The sequence below is a fragment of the Oncorhynchus tshawytscha genome, linkage group LG03, assembly GCF_018296145.1.
Source record: "Oncorhynchus tshawytscha isolate Ot180627B linkage group LG03, Otsh_v2.0, whole genome shotgun sequence".
Taxonomy (NCBI): domain Eukaryota; kingdom Metazoa; phylum Chordata; class Actinopteri; order Salmoniformes; family Salmonidae; genus Oncorhynchus; species Oncorhynchus tshawytscha.
The window spans coordinates 50,497,817-50,522,640 of record NC_056431.1 but is presented as its reverse complement, the minus strand read 5'-3'; the positions used below and the strand labels follow the sequence as shown (position 1 = coordinate 50,522,640).

The following is a 24,824-nucleotide window of genomic DNA, read 5'->3' as shown; positions in this document are numbered from 1 at the left end:
ATAATGTATGGCTGTATCACATATCTGTTACTGTCACAAAACAAAAAATGTGGTATTTCTTACAGGCTTATTCAATTATTTATTCCTTCATGACTAATAAAGTGGGTGCTATATTAACAAAAAGATTTTCAACCTAAAATGTATTGACATTTTATTTGTAAACTTATATTAAAACAAAAGGGAAAAACAATAAAAGCATTGGCAATACGTGTAAGAATTCAATTAGATGTCACAGAATAAAGTCAATTAACTGAATGCATGTTCTCCAAACTGCCAGGTTTATATGTGTCCTTCTGTTGTCGTCTTTTCTTCTTCTTCACTTTAAAAATGGGGGAACTCAGGTACTTGGTGTCTGAGAACTTATCTCCACGTCTCATTTTGCTGTTAAAAGAAAGAAACAACAGTTGAATAATCAAAGGCTGGTATCATAGCCTGATAGAACCAACCTGACCACTAGCAAAACCAACCTGACCACTAGCAAAACCAATCTGACCACTAGCATAACCAACCTGACCACTAGCATAACCAACCTGACCACTAGCATAACCAACCTGACCACTAGCATAACCAACCTGACCACTAGCATAACCAACCTGACCACTAGCATAACCAACCTGACCACTAGCATAACCAACCTGACCACTAGCATAACCAACCTGACCACTAGCATAACCAACCTGACCACTAGCATAACCAACCTGACCACTAGCAAAACCAACCTGACCACTAGCAAAACCAATCTGACCACTAGCATAACCAACCTGACCACTAGCAAACCAACCTGACCACTAGCATAACCAACCTGACCACTAGCAAAACCAATCTGACCACTAGCAAAACCAACCTGACCACTAGCAAAACCAACCTGACCACAGCATAACCAACCTGACCAAAACCAACCTGACCACTAGCAAAACCAACCTGACCACTAGCAAAACCAATCTGCAAAACCAACCTGACCACTAGCAAAACCAACCTGACCACTAGCAAAACCAACCTGATCATTAGCAAAACCAACCTGATCACTAGCAAAAACCAACCTGATCACTAGCAAAAACCAACCTGATCACTAGCAAAAACCAACCTGATCACTAGCAAAAACCAACCTGATCACTAGCAAAAACCAACCTGACCACTAGCAAAACCAACCTGATCACTAGCAAAACCAACCTGATCACTGTGCAAGCTACTGATAACATACTACTAAAGCTAAGCTTTAGTTTCATTTCCAGAGCATTCCTCACCAGTTAATGGGTGGCAACTTGTAGCTAATGGCAGCTCCCCGTCGCCTGGCCCGTCCTGTGTCTTCATCATCTGTCCAGTTGGTGTTGGTTAGTGGCTTTAGGGCTCTTTCTGCTACTGTTGGTAAAACATAAAACAACCATTAGAATACCTACATCTCACACAAATAAAAATACAGTCAACAGTAAAATCCTTCGTACCTGGAGATCTTTCAACCATAACCTCAGCCGACTCTTTATATACAGCAACCTTGTGAGCAGAAGAAGCAACCCTTTTAGGGCTTGAGGCTGGAGTGTCAAATCCAGTCTCATTTGAACAGCTGACATCCACAGAGGACTCCCACAGAGGCCTATCGTCCATGAGCAGCTCCCTCAGGCTCTGACGTACTCCCTCACCACTGTCAGGCAATTCTGTGTTGGTCTCAACAGTTGATAATGACACATTAGATGTCCTGCTGTTTGTGTCACCATCATCCTGGGACAAGGAGTCAGGAACAATGTGGTTCTTCCTGTTTCTGGTGGAATCGCTAAAACTATTGTGTATGACAAAAGTGTCTCTACATCTTGGTTTAGGGCCATGGTTGGACCGGGGCTTGAAGCTGCTGACTTTGAAGTCTGGACTCAGGACCTCAAGTGAAGACAAACGGTCATGAGTTTCACAGCTCTCCTCAGTGGTGGCAGAGTGTGTGAAGACGTGCAAAACTTTGGGATCCGCCACAGGCTGTACTTCTGCATTTTGTGCTGCAGTGCGTACACCTATACTACTCTGGCTATCCAGAGTCTTACTAGACAGAATATTACCTGCACCCCCAGGCGCCAATCCTTTAGTGATGCTACTTTTAGTCTTTTTTTTCCTTTCTTTCACAGGGGCAAGACAGTAACCCTTCTGTGAATCAGTCTTCATCCTTGATTTTGCCGTCTCCACTCTCCTGGCTTTCTTGGGCTTTTGCTCTGCAGCAACTGAAATGGAGTCACCGATCTCCCATGGGGGCATTTCTTCCTCAACACATAAGCTTTCTTGGCCCTCTGAATTCCTTGCAGGTTCCTGGGTAGCAAGCCATGGACGTTTAGAGGAGGCAGGAGTTTCTTCAACCCCAGAGTCTGTAGTCTTGCGCCCAGCAGCTAGACAGTGATCTGGGTGAGGTCCAGTCAGATGCTCATCTATGCTTTCTTCCCTGACTGTTTCTTTCCCTTCTTCTGCAACAGAGTCATACCCTGTAGTCGGAGTGCAAGCCAGCTTTTCAGCCCAAGCATCATCTAATAATGTACTGTTCACCGAGGAGCTGTCCCTGTTCACAGAGACCACAAACGTCCCTCTGCCTTTCACTCTGGTGGGTCTCTTACTGCTCCGTGTAGTGGACCCAGGTCTGGAAGCACTGTGTGATTCCCTGTATTTGTGCAGGGTGGTATCCATGTCTACATAGGCTGGGCACCCTTCAGGAGAATGAGACTCCTCTTGAATGAGAGATTGAGGCAGAAGGAATGGATCCTTTTCTGTTTCAATGTGTAATTCATGGTCCACCATGACAGGCTGTGCTTTAGTCTTCCTGCGTTCTTTGGATTTCTTCTGGCCCTTTCTAGATGTAGGCTCATTAGAAATCACAAAAGTCTTGTGACCTTTAGTTTTAGTGACTTTGTTCTCCGTGGCATCTATGACCAATGGGTTTGCCCCGGCTAGTTTAAATACAGACTTCTGAGCTTCAGGGTCATCGAAAAAGTCATCTTCAAACGGGTCAGGTGAGACACCTCGATGGGATTTGGATTGGAGAGGCACTTCAAAAGTTTTTCTTGGGTCAAACATTTTTGGAAAATCTTGTGTTGTTTTATGGGATTCTCGGGTAGGTTTTTTGTGTTTGGTGATGCGAGAGGTGACATAAGTCTTTCTGCGGGCAACAAGGGATTCTATCTCACTGGCTGAGTTCTCTATGAAGTCCTCTTCTCGGTGTTCTACATCCACACTCTCCGCTGTAGGGTTGTCTGTATGTAGTGGTGTTGGGGAAAACACCTTTTGTATCGCTGTCGGCAGCTCCACGTTTACAGCAGAGCTCTTCACCTCTAGATTCTCAACAACATGTATTGGCCCACAGTTCTTATTTCCAACCTTCACTAATAGACAAGGGATTTTTGTCTTTGGCACCTTCAGTTTCTTCGGTCCACCAGCTTTCTTGGGCTTGGTCTCCACTGTAACGATTTCAGCAGCGCTGTCCCCAATAGTTATCTCCATCTCTGTATCATTGATGGTGGTCTTCTCTGCTTCCCCGACAGTGGTCTTTATTGCAAGTGCCAATGTGGTCTCCATCTTTAAGCTGTTTGGATGGTGCACAACTTTATCAGTACCAGAGGGCTGTAGAATATTAGTTGTGGAGACAACAGAAGGCAAGACTGCTGGGATAGGGTCAAGACCAGTGTCAGAATAAATCTTTGACCACTTTTCCACCTCATCTTTTAGGCTACTGGATTGTCGGGATGTTCTCTTTTGGGTCGATTTCAAAGTATTGTCCACTTGTTGCTCCATCTTATTAATGCTCTCTGTAGGTTAAGAATACATGTGAGTTACTGAAAACCTTCAATAACCAACCTAATGCTGAAAGGTCATGCATTTCAAAATGTGGGGTAGTTCTGAATTCTCCATGCTCCAGCCCCCTTACCTTTACTGGCATTGGACTCTGATGACCTACTTTGGGTCCCAAAAGGATTTGTGGACGTGTTTCCTCTGTCATTTACTACAACCTCTTGGCTCATGCTGGTCTGTTTTGAAGGGGACACCAAATCCCTGGACTGCTCTGCTATGATAAGAGGTATCTGAACCGCTACCCTAGAATGAAAATAAATATGGGGGGAAATGTGTGAACAGAAATAATTAACAATAAGACAGTAACTGTATTGCTGTAACAGCAAACATGAATAGGAGTCTCATTATTACCTCTCCATCTGACCATTTTCCTCTTTTTTATCAGGGGGTGGCTTACTGCGGTCTTCAGATATTTCAGGGGAATCCTTTGACAGAAAGAAAAACAATTTAGCAGGGCTCTACACTGACATTTTTTTACAAGGAGCATGTGCTCTTAAGTAAAAAAAAAAATATATATTTTTTTTTATTTTAATTAGGAGCACGGTGAATGTATTTGAATAATAAGAAATGTGTACTCATAAGAAATAACTAAAAGTTCACGAATAAAAGGTTTCGGGGGCGTTCCATGCTCAATCAAGTACAATGCACCCTCAAATATTTGACTCACTTGTGAGACAAAAACCTTCAGCTGCCCCTTTAAGGGACGGGAGCCGTTACCGTGGTAATGGTGGGACTCCCATTCAAAATGAGATTCTCCAACGTCCCTTCCCTAACAGTCGAGAAAGTTCAAGCTAGTATGTGAACAAAACGATGTAAATAGCAAAGAAACACAAGAAGAAAGTCACACTTTAATAGACTTTTGGGTAAACTCAACCAACTTTATGCCTGTGCACTTCTAAAAATGAATCCTTCAGCACTACACTCAGTGCGCACAGGGTCCCAGGCACTGTTGCTGCTCCCCAGACCACCGAGGTAGATATTACTGTATGAGCAGATACTGTTGCACAAGGTGAGATAAATAACTATGTAGAGTCCTGTGTGATTAGCTACCAGTTATGAAACAAAATGGCATAAATAGTTTTGAAAATAGCTACGGTAGCAATTTATTTAGCTATAAATCACAACTTGCACATGTGCTCATACTCTACTTTTTCAGTTCGCACACATCTACTTTTAGGTGCATATGCGAGTAAAATGGTTGCAATGTATAGAGCCCTGTTTAGCATAGAGGACATACTGGAAGAGGACTTACATTTTCATCAGAGAAGAGGTCCACAGCCCTTTCCAAGTTATCCAAAGTGTTGCGTTGAAGGTCTTTCAAGATTATAATCTGTAAAAGGATATGTTGTTTTTAGTTGTTGCTTTACAGCATGAGATTTCTTTATGTAATGAATAGCGCTATAGAAGTTGAATAAACAATTTTTCTCATTATTACCTGTCAACAACTACCATGCTTTTATGTCAAACTAACACTGAAGTCTGTGAGAAAATAGATCAATATTGTTATGAAGAGCACCTCTAAATAAGTGACCTGGTAAGGAGCCAAATTTAGATCCCACTATGTCTTATTCAAAGAGATGGACTCAGAGTCCCTCTCTAACCCACCAGTTGGTTGTGCTTGAATCTGTGAATAGCCAGGTCAAAATTCAGAGACTCCACTTGTTTCCGTAGGTGCACAGTTTCCACTTCAAGCTGTCTGCTTCTCTCCCTCTGAGCCACCAAGGCCAGAGCCAGAGCCTTGTTGTTAGTCTTCAGGGAGACCTTGAAGAACGAGGATGTGTCTGGAAAATACATGAAACAGAAATTCTAAATAAACATATGATAATGCAGTATGATTTACCAAGTTACCTGTCATTAACCAACAATAGGCTATTACAAATTAAAAGGTAATCCACCTCTTACATCAATTTAGTGATGGCAGCTGTATGATACTTACTGAGAATCTTGGTCTTTATCTTCGATGCCACTGTTAGGGAGTTATTTTTAGCAGCCTTCGAGGGCATAGGTTTCTTCCCTGGTAACATAGTTGAGAGGAGGGTCCTTCCCTCAGCTGACATGTTCATCCTGATCCTGGAAGCATAAAAAAGGACAGTTGATCAGCCTTTAGTCGACAATCAATCTACCAGTAAAGAATGTGCATGCGCCTCCAAACTACCAAAATGAATATGCAAAATCACAACTGCAGTTTCGCTACTAAAAATAGCTATAGCCTGCTGTCAGAACTAACGTAATCTAGATAGCTATAGCAATGATACTTATTGACATTTCATCTGTTATCATAATCGTTAACTACAATATACCTAGTTTACGTTAGCTAGCTAACTTGCTAGCCAAAATGAAGAAGTTAACGTTAGACAGTTAGCATAGCTAGATTACGTTAACTTGCTAACGTTACTTACCGGGCGTTATGTCTTCTTATTTAAAGTGGACGAATTTGCTATAGCTATGTAATTGAAACGTTAATATAGCCGGTGAAAAGGTTACCAAATTGTATTTACATGCTAGCTAGATTACTGGTGGCTCAGCTTAAACATAAACATTCTAGCAACCAACCGGCGCCGCTGTTTCAAGTAAAAAATAGGCGTGCTCTTTGGACTGCAACGAGCTAATCACAGCTCAGATCGCTCATTCTAAATTCTAGACCTGTCTGGGTATAGACCAATCATGTCTATAAGATCTGGATAAACAGACCAATCATGTCTATAAACCCTGGGTAAACAGACCAATCATGTCTATAAACCCTGGATGACTAAGAGGGCGCTGTATTGAAGCCACAGGGCAGCCATCTCCTCAAGTAAAAATGTTTTGGAAGCTATAGAAATGCAATTATTCATGTCTACATTCGTTTTTACACGTTTATTATATTACAGACACTCTAATGCACACATTTAAATTATATTATGTGAGCTAAACATACAAATCGCTGCAGCTGTACATAGTCCATCTGTAAATAGCCCACCCAATCTACCTACCTCATCCCCATATTGTTCTTATTTACTTTTCTGCTCTTTTGCACACCAGTATCTCTACTTGCACATCATCATCTGCTCATTTATCACTCCAGTGTTAATCTGCTAAATTGTAATGATTTCGCTACTATGGTTTATTTATTTTCTACCTCCTCACGCCATTTGCACACACTGTATATAGACTTTATTTTTGCTATTGTGTTATAGACTATGCTTGTTAATTCCATGTGTAACTCTGTGTTGTTGTTTGTGTCGCACTGCTTTGCTTTATCTTGGCCAGGTTGCAGTTGTAAATGAGAACTTGTTCTCAACTAGTTTATCCAGTTAAATAAAGGTGGGGGGAAAAAAATAATAATAATCCTTACACTTTCAAAAATACTAGTCGAGTAAGACATGGGAGAGAGGACGAATTTTGGCAAAGAGATTTATTAAATCAATAGCGGATTTAGGTAGGGGCGAGAGAAACATTTAGCGATTTTCTAACAAATGTAATGCAAAACTACTCATTTTTCCATGGGGCAGAGAGAAAAGTTTTGAAGCTTATTTCCTGCAATTCTACCAATTTTGCAATGGTGTGGAAAAATATTTTCGCAGTTTTAAACACCCACAAAAACTTAAAGACAATGCCTATATCTTATCCATGATGTTGCGAAACAATTTAAGTCAATACGTAATCGTTCAGGTACGCCTTCGCGCTTCAGCAAACAAAGGAAATATAATGAGAAGGAAATAATTAGTCGAAGTAAGACATATTTGGGGTTGAAAGGGGAAATACGAAGTGGTAACTTTGGATATTTTCCATGCCAATTCCATCTGTTTCCCCTGTGATATGACGTGCTAATACTTTGTAATCTATGTTTCGTTTCAGGGCAGGGCTTTTATCTGAATGTTATCACCCACCCGCATGGCATTGTTTATTATTCAGAAACACCTGCAAAGTTCTTCCTTTTCGCGAGTAATGAAAAGCCACCCGCGAAAGAAAATTCCACAGACTTCTTTATCTATGTTGTGCTGTTGTTACATTTGTGTTAGTGTTTCGTTTCGTGTCCTATGCGCTCAGGGTGTTGTTCCATACAGTATCATTTGCGCCAGCATCATGAGCAAAGTCATTGTAGCCTATCATTTCACTTTCCCTAGCCATGGCATGAGCACAGGCTGACTTGGCATTGCTGTAGCGCAGCCTGTTAGAAGCCTGCCAACCGTTGCACCGTGTCCATTACAAAGTCAAATCTAGTCTGAACCGTTAAATAGTTAGGCTATCCATATAACCAGAGGTTATTTAATATTTCTATGGCGGATTCGCGGCAGCAATTTATGAAACGTGCCAAAACTTTGGACGTAACAATATATGGCAAGGATATTGGTTTTCCCTATCCATCTGTGGCAAAGTTTCCCCTAAATACTTATGTCAAATCCAGCTCCAGAACTAACCATAGCCTAGCCAGCTGGCTAATCTTTTGGATACAGTATAGCAACAACATATAACATTAACTAGCTACAATTGAAGTCGGAAGTTTACATACACTTAGGTTGGAGTCATTAAAACTCGTTTTTCAATCACTCCACAAATTTCTTATTAACAAACTTAGTTTTGGCAAGTCAGTTAGGACATCTACTTTGTCCATGAATCAAGTAATTTTTCCAACAATTGTTGACAGACAAATTATTTCACTTATAATTCACTGTATCACAATTCCAGTGGACCAGAAGTTTAGTGCCTTTAAACAGCTTGGAAAATTCCAGAAAATTATGTCATGGCTTTAGAAGCTTCTAATAGGCTAATTGACATCATTTGAGTCCAATTGAGGTGTACCTGTGGATGTATTTCAAGGCCTACCTTCAAACACAGTGCCTCAGGCAATTTCCAAATGCCTGGAGGTTCCACGTTCACCTGTACAAAACAATAGTACGCAAGTATAAACACCAAGGGACCACGCAGCCGTCATACCGCTCAGGAAGGAGACGCGCTCTGACTCCTAGAGATGGACGTACTTTGGTGCGAAAAGTGCAAATCGATCCCAGTACATCAGCAAAGGACCTGAAACCTGAAGAGCTGAAAAAGCGTGGGTGAGCAAGGAGGCCTACAAACCTGACTCAGTTACACCAGCTCTGTCAGGAGGAATAGGCAAAAATTCATCCAACTTATTGTGGAAGGCAACCCAAAACGCTTGACCCAAGTTAAACAATTTAAAGGCAATGCTACCAAATACTAATTGAGTGTATGTAAACTTCTGGCCCACTGGGAATGTGATAAAAGCTGAAATAAATAATTCTCTCTACTATTATTCTGACATTACACATTCTTAAAATAAAATTACTTAAAAATCATACAATGTGATTTTCTGGATTTTCTCTCACAGTTGAAGTGTACCTATGATAAAAATGACAGACCTCTACATGCTTTGTAAGTAGGAAAACCTGCAAAATCGGCAGTGTATCAAATACTTGTTCTCCCCACTGTATGTATGTACAGTGGGGCAAAGTGGGAGAACTTGCACAATTGGTGGCTGACTAAATACTTTTTTGCCCCACTGTATGTGTGGCGCCATGTTTGTTGACATTATACAATGCATTCTGGGTGTCACGCAATCTGTCAGACCAAAGATGTTATAATGAGGTGAAGGAATGGTTCACTCATCTTTCGGGTAAACTTCCGGAAGTGAATGAAGGGAAGTGGATGATCGTGGACGACACACCCACTTCAATATGTATATTATAAATAGGCAAAACTCATCCTGTCTCGTCTTACAGCAATATCCTCACCTTTCACCCCTGAAGCAGTTGTCCCACAGGGGGCAGTTCTAAGCCCACTACTTTTTCTACTCTACATATCAGATATTTACTACCCTCCACCCACCATAGGTTAAGTCTCACAGTTTGCTACTGGTCCAGCTCCAAATGTCCTCAACTTGCTGCAAAAAAACTCCAGAAGTCTATTGAAAGGATCAAGACATGGTCTAACAGGTGGCGAGTAAAATTGAACCCACAAAAGACCCAATGTGTCCTCTTCACAAGATGCACCAGCAAAAAAAAAAAAAAAGGAAACCCATAGATCTCAAACTCTATGGTGAAACAATAAAAGTAGAAAAAGAAGCAAAATTCCTTGGAGTCACCTTCCAGAAGAACACGCACTGGACAATCCATATAGCGAACATAGAGAGAGAGAGGGACGAAAAAGATAAACCACCTAAAAACGCTGTGCGGAAGAAAATATGGAGCCTCACCTCAGACAGTGCTGAAAGTCTACATCAGCTACATCCGATCCCTCTTTGAATATGCCCTGCCAGCCTGGATAACAGCTTCACCACAGCAGATGAATCAGCTACAGATAGTCCAAAACATGGCAATAAAAATGGCTTACAGACTACCAAGATACATCAGCAATCACTACGTTAACAGCATATCTGGACTGACATCAATCAACAATAGACAGTCAATCATTGGCCAGAAGTTCACCAACAGAGCCACTCACAACCCATCACTGACGGAAGCCCTGGGACAGGCCAAATGCACCACAGATACACCCATGTCCATAATGCTGAAACTGATGTAGAAGAGAGGAAAGGAAAAAGGGGGAAAAGGAAAGAAAAGTGTGTGTGTGTGTGTGTGGGGGGGGAATAGAAGAAAATAAATAATTAAATTAATAAAAAATACAAATACAAAATAAATACAAAAATACAAAAAAATGTGTGTGTATGAAAGTGTGTAGATATATGTGACGGCAATCCTTAGCGCCCCCACCCCTCTCCCCCCGCACAGTTGTGAGCTATAATTTGAATTGATTTTTTTATTTTAAATTCCACAAACTCGGGAAAAGAAAAATGTGAAACTAATCTATGCCTGTTCTGATAAAAACCTTAGGGCATCTAGCCTCGGGGGATGCCTTGCTTGACCACACCCTCCTTCCTTGCTCCTGGCCTGCACTGCCTCTTCCACCAATCCATTTGTTTCTTAACGAGCAGAAGCTCTGAGCTGTCCGATCAGGTCCATTGTTTACTGAGTGGAGTCTCCTCTTATTATCTTTGGTTCATGCGACAATAACAAGCATGGCGGCGCCCGGAAACTATCCATCGTCGGATTACTTTCGATTTCTAGAGAGTGTCAGTTATTTCGATCAATGATGAGCTTTCCCGTGATGTGATTAATTATAGATAGTAATTGCTATTAGCAAATTCATACTGTAGTTTCTGTCAGCCGAGAGTTAAAAAAATATGACGCTTGTGTTATGTCAATCTTTCCTCTTGTTAGTGCTAGGACAAATGTAGCCTACATTTTTCCGGTTTGGATGATTGTATTATGCTGTAGCTACTTCTGTGAATGTCTGAACATTGCATCCAAAAAAATAAACTGCTCACATTCTGGACTTTGTAAGGACTGTGTTTGTGCAAAATGTTTCTGAAAAAAGTGTGCCCAGCTCAAATACTGATTGTTGCGTCATACCGAAACTGGAGGTTCTAAATAAGCGTTCAGAACGGATCCACCCGTGTGTTGGTACGTGTGATGATGACCTAGTGCAAATACAAATAATTGTTGTGGTTAAATTACTATCGCATTTTAAACTCTTGATGTTTTTGTCACATTTTTGTTGCATTATATATCGAACATACCCTCTGGTATTGACATGTGCTCTCTAGCCATCACCTGGTAGTAGATGGCTAGAGTAGCCTACAGGTAGTTGCCTACAGGCTTCATGAGTTGGTGCGTTCATGAATTCACTTTGGAGTGCCAGAGTGCGCTCTTGATGTTCGCAAATTCAGAGCGCCATAGCAGAGCGGATGAGGTTGTTTTCATCTTATCTATAGCGTTGGTTGGTGACTAACTGCGTCTTGCAACAATTGAATTACGTGTGTTTTGCCTACGTTTACAAACAACTTCGGTCATATTCAACTGAGTATTGCGCATTCGTTAATTCATCAGTTATTAAATTATTCTGGCACACTCAAACAAGAGTGCTCTGAAATCGGAGTAGATAGCCAGAGTGAATTTACGAACACAACCTATGTAAGGGATACTCAACCAAGCCTTGGTCCAAGGGCTGTAAATTCTACGGAAAATAATGAATGACTTGGTAGGTGTTTGACCTTCCACCGAGTTGCATTTTCCAGAGAACGCATAGAGCCCCAAGTTGAGTATCCCTTTTATACCATGGCTATAAATGAACACGTTTTCCACTAGAAATGTGTTCATTTGCCGGTAGAAATGTGTTCAACATTCACTGAAGTAGCTAGCAAGTGTGCTAGGTAGCTACAGTAGTTACCGTGGTAACCAAACAAACAGACTCGCTGTTTGCCTTATTCTGGAACGTCAGTGGTCGAAGCGAGTTCGTTGCAATTGTGGTTTTTTTTTTTTGAATGTGTTTTTATTTCCGGCAACATTCGCGTGACGCTAGCGCACGCAAGAGTGGAACTTTCGTTGAGAGCTTGATAGTTTTCCACTGACAGAACCGCACAAAATCCTAAAATCGATCAACCTGACAAGCATTATATGTTCAGTACGAGGCTGTCACAATAATTGGATGAAGAGGCAGTTTTTACATTGTTTTGAACACCAACCACCACTACGTCGATCCCAATGTACCTGTGGAGCCCAATACACCGAGGTAAAGTTTCAGGTTGGATATTCGCCTGTAGTTTTCCTTACGTTCACCAACAGCAGTTAGGAACCGTCAACATAGTGACAAATCAAAATTTCGCAATTTCAATAGCTATTTAACCATTACCATTAAATTAGTTCTAGCTAACCCAATTGCATAGACACACATTTGCACACATTTATTTTTTGTCGATCTGCATCTCGCACTATTTTCAATTATTTGTTTACATTTTTGAATTTCAATAGCTCATTGGTCATGACCTACTGGACTCAAACAAGGTCCAGAATGTCCACTGACTAACCTTCTATATTCTAGATTCTAGATTTGATTTGATTTGATTTGATATTTTGTTTATCGATTTTCATCTCACACGTTTCTAAATTAATTTTTCAAAATGTAAAATTTCAATAGCTCCTTGGTCATGTGACCTAATGACTTCAAACAAGGTTCAGTATGTCCACTGACGACCCTTCTATATTGCACACCCTTCATTTAGTCCATTTTCATCTCAAGATTTTACATGAATTTTTCCAAATTTAAATAGCTCCTTGGTCATGTGACCTACTGACTTCAAACATGGTGCAGAATGTACCCTTCTGTATTGCACACTTGTTTGTGTACTGTACAATAATGCGGTTTAATGTACATTTTTCAGTTTTAAATATCAATAGCTCCTTGGTCATGTCAATTTCACACCTAAGAAGCTTGCAGTGGATATACACCCATATTGCATAACCTCATATGTCTCTTCTATATTGTTGTACATTAATATTAGTTTGATAATTAGGGAGCTCAGTCCAGTGTTGTTTACCCTTTTCTTTAATATTTATCTATACAAATTGGTAGTTAAGTACTTATTTTCCCCGTTTTTTTTTCCCCCACAGTATTTAACAGCTAACAACAATAGGAGAGAGACAGATAATATCTCCTTTCATCATTAATATCAACTATAAAGGAAAAGAGCAAAGTACGAGAGTCATGCTATTAATTGTCCAAAGCAGGGATGGAGAGTGAGCTAGTGAGGTAGGCTGGTCAATACATATACTGAACATGTAACCACAGTAATGGTGGCCAGTAAAACAATGAATACAAATTGAATATTGACAAATTAAACAGAAATTGTAGACCTTTAATCTTTCCAACAAGTCAACAGACACTTAACTTCAAATAAGTATGAAACATTTCACAGTGTTAACTTTCTCTTTATCCCTGGTTGATGTACATGTCAGTGTTAACTTTCTCTTTATCCCTGGTTGATGTACATTTCAGAGCCTCTTCAGTGTGGATGGGGTATAGCATACATTAACCCTGGTTGATGTACATGTCAGAGCCTCTTCAGTGTGGATGGGGTATAGCATACATTAACCCTGGTTGACGTACATTTCAGAGCCTCTTCAGTGTGGATGGGGTATAGCATACATTAACCCTGGTTGATGTACATGTCAGAGCCTCTTCAGTGTGGATGGGGTATAGCATACATTAACCCTGGTTGACGTACATTTCAGAGCCTCTTCAGTGTGGATGGGGTATAGCATACATTAACCCTGGTTGATGTACATTTCAGAGCCTCCTCAGTGTGGATGGGGTATAGCATACATTAACCCTGGTTGATATACATGTCAGAGCCTCTTCAGTGTGGATGGGGTATAGCATACATTAACCCTGGTTGATGTACATTTCAGAGCCTCTTCAGTGTGGATGGGGTATAGCATACATTAACCCTGGTTGATGTACATGTCAGAGCCTCTTCAGTGTGGATGGGGTGTAGCATACATTAACCCTGGTTGACGTACATTTCAGAGCCTCTTCAGTGTGGATGGGGTATAGCATACATTTTCAACAACAAAGACTGCACTTCCAGTTTGTGTTCTTTACTCTGTTGAACTGTTTTGTCTTCATTCCTAGTTACAGCACGTGGAACCACCGTTGGCATGCAAACATTCAATCTAAAACAAAACAAAGCGTAACACGTTATAAATAATATCAAATATCAATGTAGTATGACGAATGATGAATTAGCCATCCATTGTGTTATATCATAAATTGTCTTACATGCCGTCACTGTTGTCAAAAGATTAACCCAGTCAGTCTTTGGGCCATATCCAGGTTCTTTATCATGTGGCACACATCAAGCAGTTGTTGGCTTTGTTGAACTCTGAAATCATACGCATGAACTGAACATATGGCTGTCCGACACAACTACATAAAAATAAAGAATTTACATTTATTTTGAATTTAAAGTCATTACATACCAGACATTTTTTGAATATCCTCAGCCATTTCTTTTCGCAGTTGCTCCATATGTTTTTGAAGGTTCCATATGAATTTGGGAGGGGATGTTGGGGAAGTTCTGTGCAACTTCCTTGGCCATCTACACCAAAAAATAAAATAGAGTTTTTGACCTAATTGTCACATTACAGCTAACCATTCATTATTGAAAATATAACTATCAAACCTGCATTACAAAGACCCCACAGCTGAAGGTGTCCTGCTGCATGGTGTGAGTTATTTCCCCTCCTTTCCACTTTATGGGGTGGCAGAGTAGCCTAGTGGTTAGAGTGTTGGACTAGTAACCAGAAAGTTGCAAGTTCAAACCCACGAGCTGACAAGGTACAAATCTGTTGTTCTGCCCCTGAACAGGCAGTTAACCCACTGTTCCTAGGCCGTCATTGAAAATAAGAATTTGTTCTTAACTGACTTGCCTAGTAAAATAAATAAATAAACATGTCCTTTGCAGTCATGGCAGGATCTTCTCATTTTGAAATATTCTCTTTTTTATGTAAACATAATGGAATTCTGATTAGTTATAGGCAAATTAATACACAAGCCAAATTTGTATGATGTTTTCCTTATCACTATAATGTAGTAGTAATTTAGTAGTAGAGGTAATTTCCTTTATGCCCCGTTCTACACACACAGCCTAATTATAGGCACTGAACCATTTACAGGACAATAAAAGTAGCATATAGGACCCAACCCTATCTCAGAGTGAATAAATGTAGAGCGTTTATAGACTTTAAGAAAAAAATAGTATGTAACAGTTTCATCAGTACGTGCTTAAAGAAAGTCATATCACAAAGCTCACAGATGACAGTGCCCACCAAATCTATGACAATAGAGAATGAATTGTAAGCACCAAAGTGTGTTAGTCAAAATAATATCTGAAAATGTCAGTTGTTGAACATAGTACTTCTATTTACAATAGCAATTTATGATATATGCAGTTGAGGAATATAACATGTACCAACACTACATGTAGGACGGACATAAGACATTCCCACATACAGTATTTGATTTTTTTTTTTGTGTGATTTTTTGGATTTCACCTTTATTCAACCAGGTAAGCCAGTTGAGAACAAGTTCTCATTTACAACTGCGACCTGGCCAAGATAAAGCAAAGCAGTGTGACACAAACAACAACACAGAGTTACACATGGAATAAACAAATGTACAGTCAATAACACAATAGAAAAGTCTATATACAGTGTGTGCAAATGAAGTAAGATTAAGGAGGTTAGGCAATAAATAGGCCGTAGTGGAGAAATAATTACAATTTCGCAAATAAACACTGGAGTGATACATGTGCAGAAGATGAATGTGCAAGTAGAGATACTGGGGTGCAAAGGAGCAATACAAATAAAATAAATAATATGGGGATGAGGTAGTTGGATGGGCTATTTACAGATGGGCTATGTACAGGTGCAATGATCTGTAAGCTGCTCTGATAGCTGATGCGTAAAGATAGTGAGGGAGATATGAGTCTCCAGCTTCAGTGATTTTTGCAATTTGATCCAGTCATTGGCAGCAGAGAACTGGAAGGAAAGGCAGCCAAAGGAGGAATTGGCTTTGGGGGTGACCAGTGAAATATACCTGTCTGGGTGTTGAGGACATGGGTTCTACTAGAGATACAGTGGGGCAAAAAAGTATTTAGTCAGCCACCAATTGTGCAAGTTCTCCCACTTAAAAAGATGAGAGGCCTGTCATTTTTTAAATTAATTTATTTGCAAATTATGGTGGAAAATAAGTATTTGGTCAATAACAAAAGTTTATCTCAATACTTTGTTATATACCCTTTGTTGGTAATGACAGAGGTCAAACGTTTTCTGTAAGTCTTCACAAAGTTTTCACACACTGTTGCTGGAATTTTGGCCCATTCCTCCATGCAGATCTCCTCTAGAGCAGTGATGTTTTGGGGCTGTTGCTGGGCAACACGGACTTTCAACTCCCTCCAAAGATTTTCTATGGGGTTGAGATCTGGAGACTGGCTAGGCCACTCCAGGACCTTGAAATGCTTCTTACGAAGCCACTCCTTCATTGCCCGGGCGGTGTGTTTGGGATCATTGTCATGCTGAAAGACCCAGCCACGTTTCATCTTCAATGCCCTTGCTGATGGAAGGAGGTTTTCACTCAAAATCTCACGATACATGGCCCCATTTATTCTTTCCTTTACACGGATCAGTCTTCCTGGTCCCTTTGCATAAAAACAGCCCCAAAGCATGATGTTTCCACCCCCATGCTTCACAGTAGGTATGGTGTTCTTTGGATGCAACTCAGCATTCTTTTGTCCTCCAAACACGACGAGTTGAGTTTTTACCAAAAAGTTATATTTTGGTTTCATCTGACCATATGACATTCTCCCAATCTTCTTCTGGGTCATCCAAATGCTCTCTAGCAAACTTCAGATGGGTCTGGACATGTACTGGCTTAAGCAGGGGGACACGTCTGGCACTGCAGGATTTGAGTCCCTGGCGGCGAAGTGTATTACTGATGGTAGGCTTTGTTACTTTGGTCCCAGCTCTCTGCAGGTCATTCACTAGGTCCCCCCGTGTGGTTCTGGGATTTTTGCTCAATGTTCTTGTGATCATTTTGACCCCACGGGGTGAGATCTTGCGTGGAGCCCCAGATCGAGGGAGATTATCAGTGGTCTTGTATGTCTTCCATTTCCTAATAATTGCTCCCACAGTTGATTTCTTCAAACCAAGCTGCTTACCTATTGCAGATTCAGTCTTCCCAGCCTGGTGCAGGTCTACAATTTTGTTTCTGGTGTCATTTGACAGCTCTTTGGTCTTGGCCATAGTGGAGTTTGGAGTGTGACTGTTTGAGGTTGTGGACAGGTGTCTTTTATACTGATAACAAGTTCAAACAGGTGCCATTAATACAGGTAACGAGTGGAGGAGCCTCTTAAAGAAGAAGTTACAGGTCTGTGAGAGCCAGAAATCTTGCTTGTTTGTAGGTGACCAAATACTTATTTTCCACCATAATTTGCAAATTAATTAATAAAAAATTCTACAGTGTGATTTTCTGGATTTTTTTTTCTAATTTTGTCTGTCATAGTTGAAGTGTACCTATGATGAAAATTACAGGCCTCTCATCTTTTTAAGTGGGAGAACTTTCACAATTGGTGGCTGACTAAATACTTTTTTGCCCCACTGTAGCTTGAAGCTGACAATTGACTTGTGTTGGTGATAAAAACCTAAAAGCTAGCATTCTATAGAGAAGATGTGGTGTGTGTGACTTGAGATAGAGAGAGCCTGGAAGAGTTAATAACAATGCCTCATTGTCTCATCTTCCTGGCATCTGTGAAACTAAGTGAAATACCATCCTGTTTAGATAACCAAGGTGACTTATGGGAAGGTTAGAAGTGACTGACTAAGCAATATTGGTTTCAGCTATATAAAAACTGTGCATCGTCTGTAAAGGCTAGACTCTCAGCCTAGCAGTCAGTTAAGAGTGGTGGGCTGACGGTCTCATTATTGCAATAATTTATCAATATTAAATAAAGATGATTGTTTGAAGAAATTACCAAGACCAAGTCTCTCTCAGTACTGAATTTCCACGACAAGTGAACCAAGGGCTATATCTGTTCCTGGTTCCACATTTTTTGAATGGGGCATGCTTATTTAAGATGGTGAGGAAAGCACTTTTAAAGAATAACCAGGCATCCTCTACTGACGGAATGAGGTCAATATCTTTCCAGGATACCCGGGCCAGGCCGATTAGAAAGGCCTGCTCACTGAAGTGTTTTAGGCAGCGTTTGACTATGATGAGGGGTTGTCGTTTGACCGCAGACCCATTACGGATGCAGGCAATGAGGCAGTGATCGCTGAGATCTTAGTTGAAGACAGCAGAGGTGTATTTAGAGGACAGGTTGGTCAGGATGATTTCTATGAGGGTGCCCGAGTTTACGGATTTGGGGTTGTACCTGGTAGGTTCCATGATAATTTTGGTGAGATTGAGGGCATCTAGCTTAGATTGTAGGACAGCCGGGATGTTAAGCATATCCCAGTTTAGGTCACTTAACAGTACAAACTCTGAAGATAAATGGGGGGCAATTAATTCACATATGGTGTCCAGGGCGCAGCTGGGGGCTGAGGGGGATCTGTAACAAGTGGCAACAGTGAGAGACTTATTTCTGGAAAGTTGGATTTTTAAAAGTAAAAGCTCTGTTTGGGCACAGACCTGGATAGCATGACAGAACTCTGCAGTAGATTGCAACTCCATCCTCTTTGGCAGTTCTGTCTTGGGGGGAAAATGTATACACATACATAAAGGCATTTTTCAGTTATGATTTTAGCACTCAGAATCCAGAATGGATATGACAATGGGGCCAGCACAGGATGTAATACACGCTTACAACAATCTACTAGAACCCCTGTGGGCCAAGTCAAGAGCTACCCTTCCTCTTTCAGTCAGCTCTGCGCATGTCTGAAAGTGACAGACCCAGAGTTTTTCACAGTATGTCATATAAAATTATTACACTTATGAATGTAAAATGCTAATATGTATTAGATCCAGTGGAATGGAATAACCAAGACCTGAATTTGAATGCACCGTGTTCCGATTCCTCCTATTCTTTCTGTCCAGCAGGGTCAAGCAAAAACACTTGGCCTGATGGTTCATGCAAATACTGGGGAAGAAATATAGAAATGCATTGATCCCTTAAATTATTTTACTATTAAATGACCTATATCACAACCCTCATACCTCTTCACAAAAATGTACCTAAATCAATTTTGGAAAAAAGATTTTACACACAAAAGACGTAGGAATTTATTTTCCCAGTTAGAAATAGTAGGCCATGCATCAAATAATTATTTTCATCAGAAAAAAACAACTCTCAAATGCTCTATTGCATTTTGTAATTTGTCTGCAGGTGGCTTGTTGTGAATGCACTCAAATATCAAGTCATTATCAGGTTATGGAAACTGTGTTCTAATACTCAACATAGAAGGATGTGTCTTAATGTCCAGTATATGAAAATTATTCTTACACCTTATCAAGCTCACTCTGACTGACAAATCACTGCCTTTCACTCTGATTAAAAAGAGCATATGAAACATTGTTTTTCACGAGGCCTACCTGTGCACCTTCCTTTAAGCACCTCTGTTTGAACACCTCTCCTGTCCTTGATCCATTCCACATACAGCCATTTGCGGATCTTTTCAGTGTCCATGTAAAATGTAGTTATTGCGCGGCTGGAATATTTGTTAACTTCAAAAAAACATTTTTTAACACCCATGTGAAACGAAGGCCTGCAAAGCTTACAGATTTAAGTCTAATAGCATGATTTGAAAGTAGACAAACATCAGAGTGAGCGATATGAAGGTATAGTCAGTGGACATTCTGAACCTGGTTTGAGGTCAGTAGTCACATGACCAAGGAGCATTTTAAATTTTGATAAATTCATGTAAAATCTTGTGAGATGAAAATGGACAAACTAAAGGGTGTGCAATGTGTAGGCCTACTGAGTGGACATTCTGAACCTTGTTTGAAGTCACATGACCAAGAAGCTATTGAAATTTTACATTTTGATGAATTCATGTAAAAATCATGTGAGATGAAAATGGAAAAACTAAAGTGTGTGCAATATAGAAGGGTAGTCAGTGAACATTCTGGACCTTGTTTGAGTCAAGTAGGTCACATGACCAATGAGCTATTGAAATGTAAAAAAGTTTGTTTACACTCCCTAACTAATTCAACTAGGAATAAAAAAATGCTGCTCACATTTCCACATATTTATTAGCTTTGGAAAGCGAATTAATGTCCAAAACGTGAAAATAAGCGCAATTTTTCCAACATAATGACACTTATTTGGAGTCTGTGGCTCAAGTGGTTTGAAAGCGCGAATATCTGTCAAATATCCAACTTGAAACTGTCTTTACCTCAGTGACCAATACAAGTCTTTGTGGCGCTTGCTCAAAGCGTTGAACCTAAAGAAACCACCAAAACATCCATTTGTGTGCTCCTACCACTTCTTTGACAAGAAGCCTACAGTGAAGCGTCCTTACCCAGAAAAATGGCTTGGCTACAATGCTCCACTCGTGAAGAAGCGTCGGGCGTTGGTCAGGTAGTCGGCAGTGACAGGTAAGCCAAACGCTTGAGCTGTTTGCCTGCTCTCCATGTGTCTCCCTCTTGCTCTTATCTATCCTCAGTCTCATAATCGCACAATTTATTTCCTCTACAGCTCAATTAAAAATTCCCATGTTATATATACTTAATATTATTAGGAGCATTCATGCAGTATGGTGTTTTATTGTACGCTTTTGTCAATTGACTTGTTTAACAAGCCATACTGATTTCTTAACAGGTGACACAACAGACTCAAGTGTTTACCAAATTGAAAATGGGGATTGGCCAGCACAGAAGGAACGGATATGCCTTCAGAGAAGGATGCCCAAACCCAATGGGAAGACCCATCTCTAAGTGATCACAACTACAGCTCAGGTGATCATGTAAAGCCCACTACCTGTGAGGCAGGGACACAGTGCCCAGCAGCACCTCTCTACAAAACCCTGCTGAGAAACTAAGCACTCTGTTGATTGCATACAGGCTTGTTTCTTGCTGCCTTTTCTACCCTGGCAGAACATCTTCTATCCCTCCTACAAAGGAAGCTTTCAGTTAGACCTGACAGACTAACTCCTGATGACATTGATGAAGCTGAAGCTCAACTTGCTGCAGCAGTACCTAGCAGAAAGGTTTGGTGTTTCCCAGAGTATTGTCAGTCAAGTGATTAGTTATTGGATTGACATGATGGAAGAGAATCGGAAGTAGTACATTCCATGGTTGCCAAGGGAGACCCCATCCATGCTACAATGTGACAATGTTTTAAGGACCACTGCCCAGGAACAACCTGCATTATTGACTGCTCAGAAACTGCTTTACAGAAGTGCAAGAGTCTGGATTCAAGGGGGGAGTCATTCAGCCATGACTATGCCCAGAACACTATCAAGTACCTGATGGTCATTGCACATTGTGGTCTAGTGATGTTCATCTCCTCAGCATATGGAGGTAGATGTAGTGACAAATATATAACATAGGATTCTGGGTTTCTGGAGTACTTCTGTCCAGGTGATGAGGTCATGGCTGACCGGAGCTTCACAATCTGATCTGCTACAATAGAGGAAGGTCGAATTTACAATTCCAGCCTTCACAAAAAGAGGCACACAGCTGTCAGAGGACACCAACTTGTACAAGACGAATAGCTAACGTGAGGGTTCATGTGGAACGCGTAATTCAAAGGCTCAAGTCGTTTAGAATCATCTCACAAACAGTGCCAATCAACCTCTCATCTGACAAAATACTTTGAATCTGTGCTGACCTGTGTAACCTGCGCTGACCTGTGTGGTGATATCATTCATGAAGATGCTGAATGAACTGATCAGTCAAATGCCATTCACAGGGTTGATTTCCCAATATGAATTAAAGTTGTCAATAGTTACATTAAATACATTTCAATTCATTCTATAACAACTTTACTTAGTTATTTGTTTTATATACTCATTAATATTAATAAAAAACAAACCCATAAAAACAATTTCCACAATACTGTGACTGTTGATGCATTAAGTCAGGCTTTTTATTTGAAAAACAATGTGTTAATAGTAACTGCAAACAGGAGAGACATCTGACTACATATGTCTATAGAGCTGCATATATTTGTCACTCAGTGACAATCTGCTGCCTGATGCTTAACAATAAATGGCAGCATGTATTGAGTAGAATGCCTTCAACCTCAGGACAGCCTCTGCACAGACCTGTGCATCAAAGGGAACAGGGATAACAACTTGCCGGGACAGAGTCCAGATGAGCACCATACTTTCTCTCAGTCTTGTGCAAAACATACCAATTTGCACCTGCATGTAGTAGCCACGTGGCCTATGTGGTTGCAGTTAGGGTGTGCCCTCCACCACCTTCACATCACAGGCTTTCCCATTGAAGACATCATCCAGAGAATCACAGCCCTTCCTAGGGCACTATGAAATCCGCTAGATTTTTTTCAAAATTACATTATTTATTTTCCGAAATTACATTTTTTCCGTAAAAATTTGTCTGAATTCTGTGTTTTACGATTTATGCAAATTTTATCAGAAAGCGTGTCTAATAATATGAATATGAATGAATAAAACGTAGAGTCTTGTATTTGCTGAAACTCCTCTCACAGTCGACTGAGCTGAGTGGGAAGTAAATGTAGGGCACTGCCACTTCTGCAACTCTTGGGAATCTCGCACTCAGGCCCCTCCAGTAATCAGCAAGCTCCAAAGCAGGTGAGGGCTCCCTGGACCCATTTTTCACTGAGCTCTGATGATGGGCTTGCCATGATGAGCTCTGATGATGGGCTTGCTACACACATCAGTTGTGTGTGTAACCTTGTGAATGTAATTTATATGTTTACATGAATGATTAGAATATTCCACCCTGAAACCATATAATTGAATGAAATTGATTAGAATCATCAATTATTATTAATGATGTGTCTATTCTTAGTCAGTAAAATTATAATAAATGTGTGTAGTTTTAGTCAGAATTAGGGTAAATCAATATATGTACAATATGTCTCTTTAGTATCTTAAACACAGACTGTCTGAGCAAAATTCAGTGCCGACCTTGCTAGGGGCCTCAGAGATTTGAGGGAGGACAGGGAGTACTTCTCACGGTCCCTAATCTTTGTCAGCTGGGTATTGATAAAGTATGTGCGTAGGATACCTACTGTTCGTGTGTATGTAGGTGCGTCGCTATAATATGTATGTCTTTGTATAGTGGACTTTAGAACGTTCTCGTGAATAAACTGTACTGACCTTTTGCATAAACTGAGTCTTTGACAAATTATTATTAAACCCATGGTCTTACAAACCTTGGGGATTGGTCAAAGCTATTGATTGTTATTATCATTGGGATTGAAAATTCTCGTGACAAGCTTTCAATCTACTTTTCCATGGCTGGAGCCTGCCTAGGAACGAACACCCTAGCCAGCCTGTAGACCTCCCTGGCTGGATGTGTGTCCCAGTGCTTTGACAACTTTGAAGGCCAAGTGGAATGCATCATGGAGACGGTCAAACACCTCTCTCCAATCCCCATCTTTCTCAATAGCTCATCTGTCTTGGCACCATACCCACATGTTTTTGCTGTTCCATTCACTAGGTAAGAGCCCAGATCCTCCATGACATTGTATGCAGACACTTCTGTGGGATGGTGGGTTCTTTCCAGGAGTGACAGAGCTGTCATCACCCATCTTCTCTTTCTGGCAGGCTTCTTGAGGAAGACAGATGTCATCCATGTCACAAGTGATCCAACTTAAGAGACATATTTGTAGTGCTGCCAGGTCTCTCTCACCAGATTGATGACATGGCAGAGACAGGTTACATGTACACTGTTGGGCATCACTCCTTTCAGAACCTCCTTGTATGCCTTCAGGCAGTAGGAGGCATTATCTGTGACCACTGCTCAGGCATCATTCAGGTTCAGATCGTTGCTGTGGAGGGAGGCTAGTATAGCTTGGGAAAACGTGCAGTAGTTGCATCTGTCCATGAAAATGACATCCACCAGAAAGTATTGGTTTTCAACACCTGCAATGAAAGATAAGGAATAACTTGAATTATGTTTTAACCAAAATAAGTGTTATTTAAATTAAGTGTAAACACAATGTAGATACAGCTATAGTTTGTTAGATGGAGAGGCAGACAGCTGCTGACATTATACATTGCTATATTTCACCACGATAGCTTGTCGTTTGGAATATCACAATTTGCATGCGGACAATTCACATTGCAGGATGTAAATGAACCCTATTGCAACGGTATATTAATAGGCTGTTAAGTTAACTCACCAATGCGATGTTTAGAATGCTGCAATCCCTTGGATCTGTTGTCTCGTCAACAACCACCGCAAACTTCTTCCCATGGATCTTCTGTAGAACGGCAGTCATATGTTGGTCGAACACATCCGGCAGTTGAGTTTGACAGAGGCTGCACTCATTTTCTGGCAACGCTCCTCCCTGTCTGCAATGCTTCACTAGAAACAGCTGTAGCTTTCTTATCTTTTCTAAGGGGATGTCAGACACCGTGCACACAGCCACAAGTCTTGAATCTGCTGATGTGTTTGCACTAGTAATGTTCGTTTCAAGAGGCCTGCTCTGACTAAGACTGTGCTTTTCCTTGTTCTTCACATGGACT

At 40.7% G+C, this 24,824-nt stretch overlaps 1 protein-coding gene and 1 long non-coding RNA gene across 4 annotated transcripts; one reads left to right on the top strand and one right to left on the bottom strand.

Moving 5' to 3' along the window:
• Positions 1-134: 134 nt before the first annotated feature.
• Positions 135-11,051, bottom strand: sgo2 (shugoshin 2). Of its 3 annotated transcripts, XM_042319191.1 has the most exons (11): positions 10,639-11,051; positions 10,255-10,326; positions 10,007-10,104; positions 5,750-5,883; positions 5,419-5,594; positions 5,066-5,143; positions 4,165-4,238; positions 3,890-4,056; positions 1,443-3,770; positions 1,245-1,359; positions 135-381 (listed from the first exon to the last, which is right to left on the bottom strand). In XM_042319191.1, exons 4-11 carry the CDS (start codon positions 5,874-5,876, stop codon positions 243-245), a joined length of 3,204 nt encoding a protein of 1,067 aa, XP_042175125.1. In that variant the 5' UTR covers positions 5,877-5,883; positions 10,007-10,104; positions 10,255-10,326; positions 10,639-11,051; the 3' UTR covers positions 135-242. The 3 variants fall into 3 exon arrangements, with proteins under 3 accessions (XP_042175125.1, XP_024262663.1, XP_024262648.1); XM_024406895.2 differs by lacking the exons at positions 10,007-10,104; positions 10,255-10,326; XM_024406880.2 differs by lacking the exons at positions 10,007-10,104; positions 10,255-10,326; positions 10,639-11,051 and adding an exon at positions 6,213-6,490.
• Positions 11,052-18,804: 7,753 nt separating this feature from the next.
• On the top strand, positions 18,805-22,187 carry LOC112238298. The gene is made up of 2 exons (XR_002951598.2): positions 18,805-20,739; positions 20,963-22,187. It is a non-coding gene; the product is annotated as an uncharacterized LOC112238298 (long non-coding RNA).
• Positions 22,188-24,824: the final 2,637 nt, after the last annotated feature.

Coding starts and splice junctions, on each gene's coding strand:
- sgo2 (XM_042319191.1), bottom strand. CDS start 5,876: ATGAACATGTCAGCTGAGGGAAGGACCCTCCTCTCAACTATGTTACCA. Junction 5,595..5,749: donor GATAAAGACCAAGATTCTCA/GTAAGTATCATA, acceptor TGTATTTTCCAG/ACACATCCTCGTTCTTCAAG. Junction 3,771..3,889: donor AGAGTCCAATGCCAGTAAAG/GTAAGGGGGCTG, acceptor CTTAACCTACAG/AGAGCATTAATAAGATGGAG.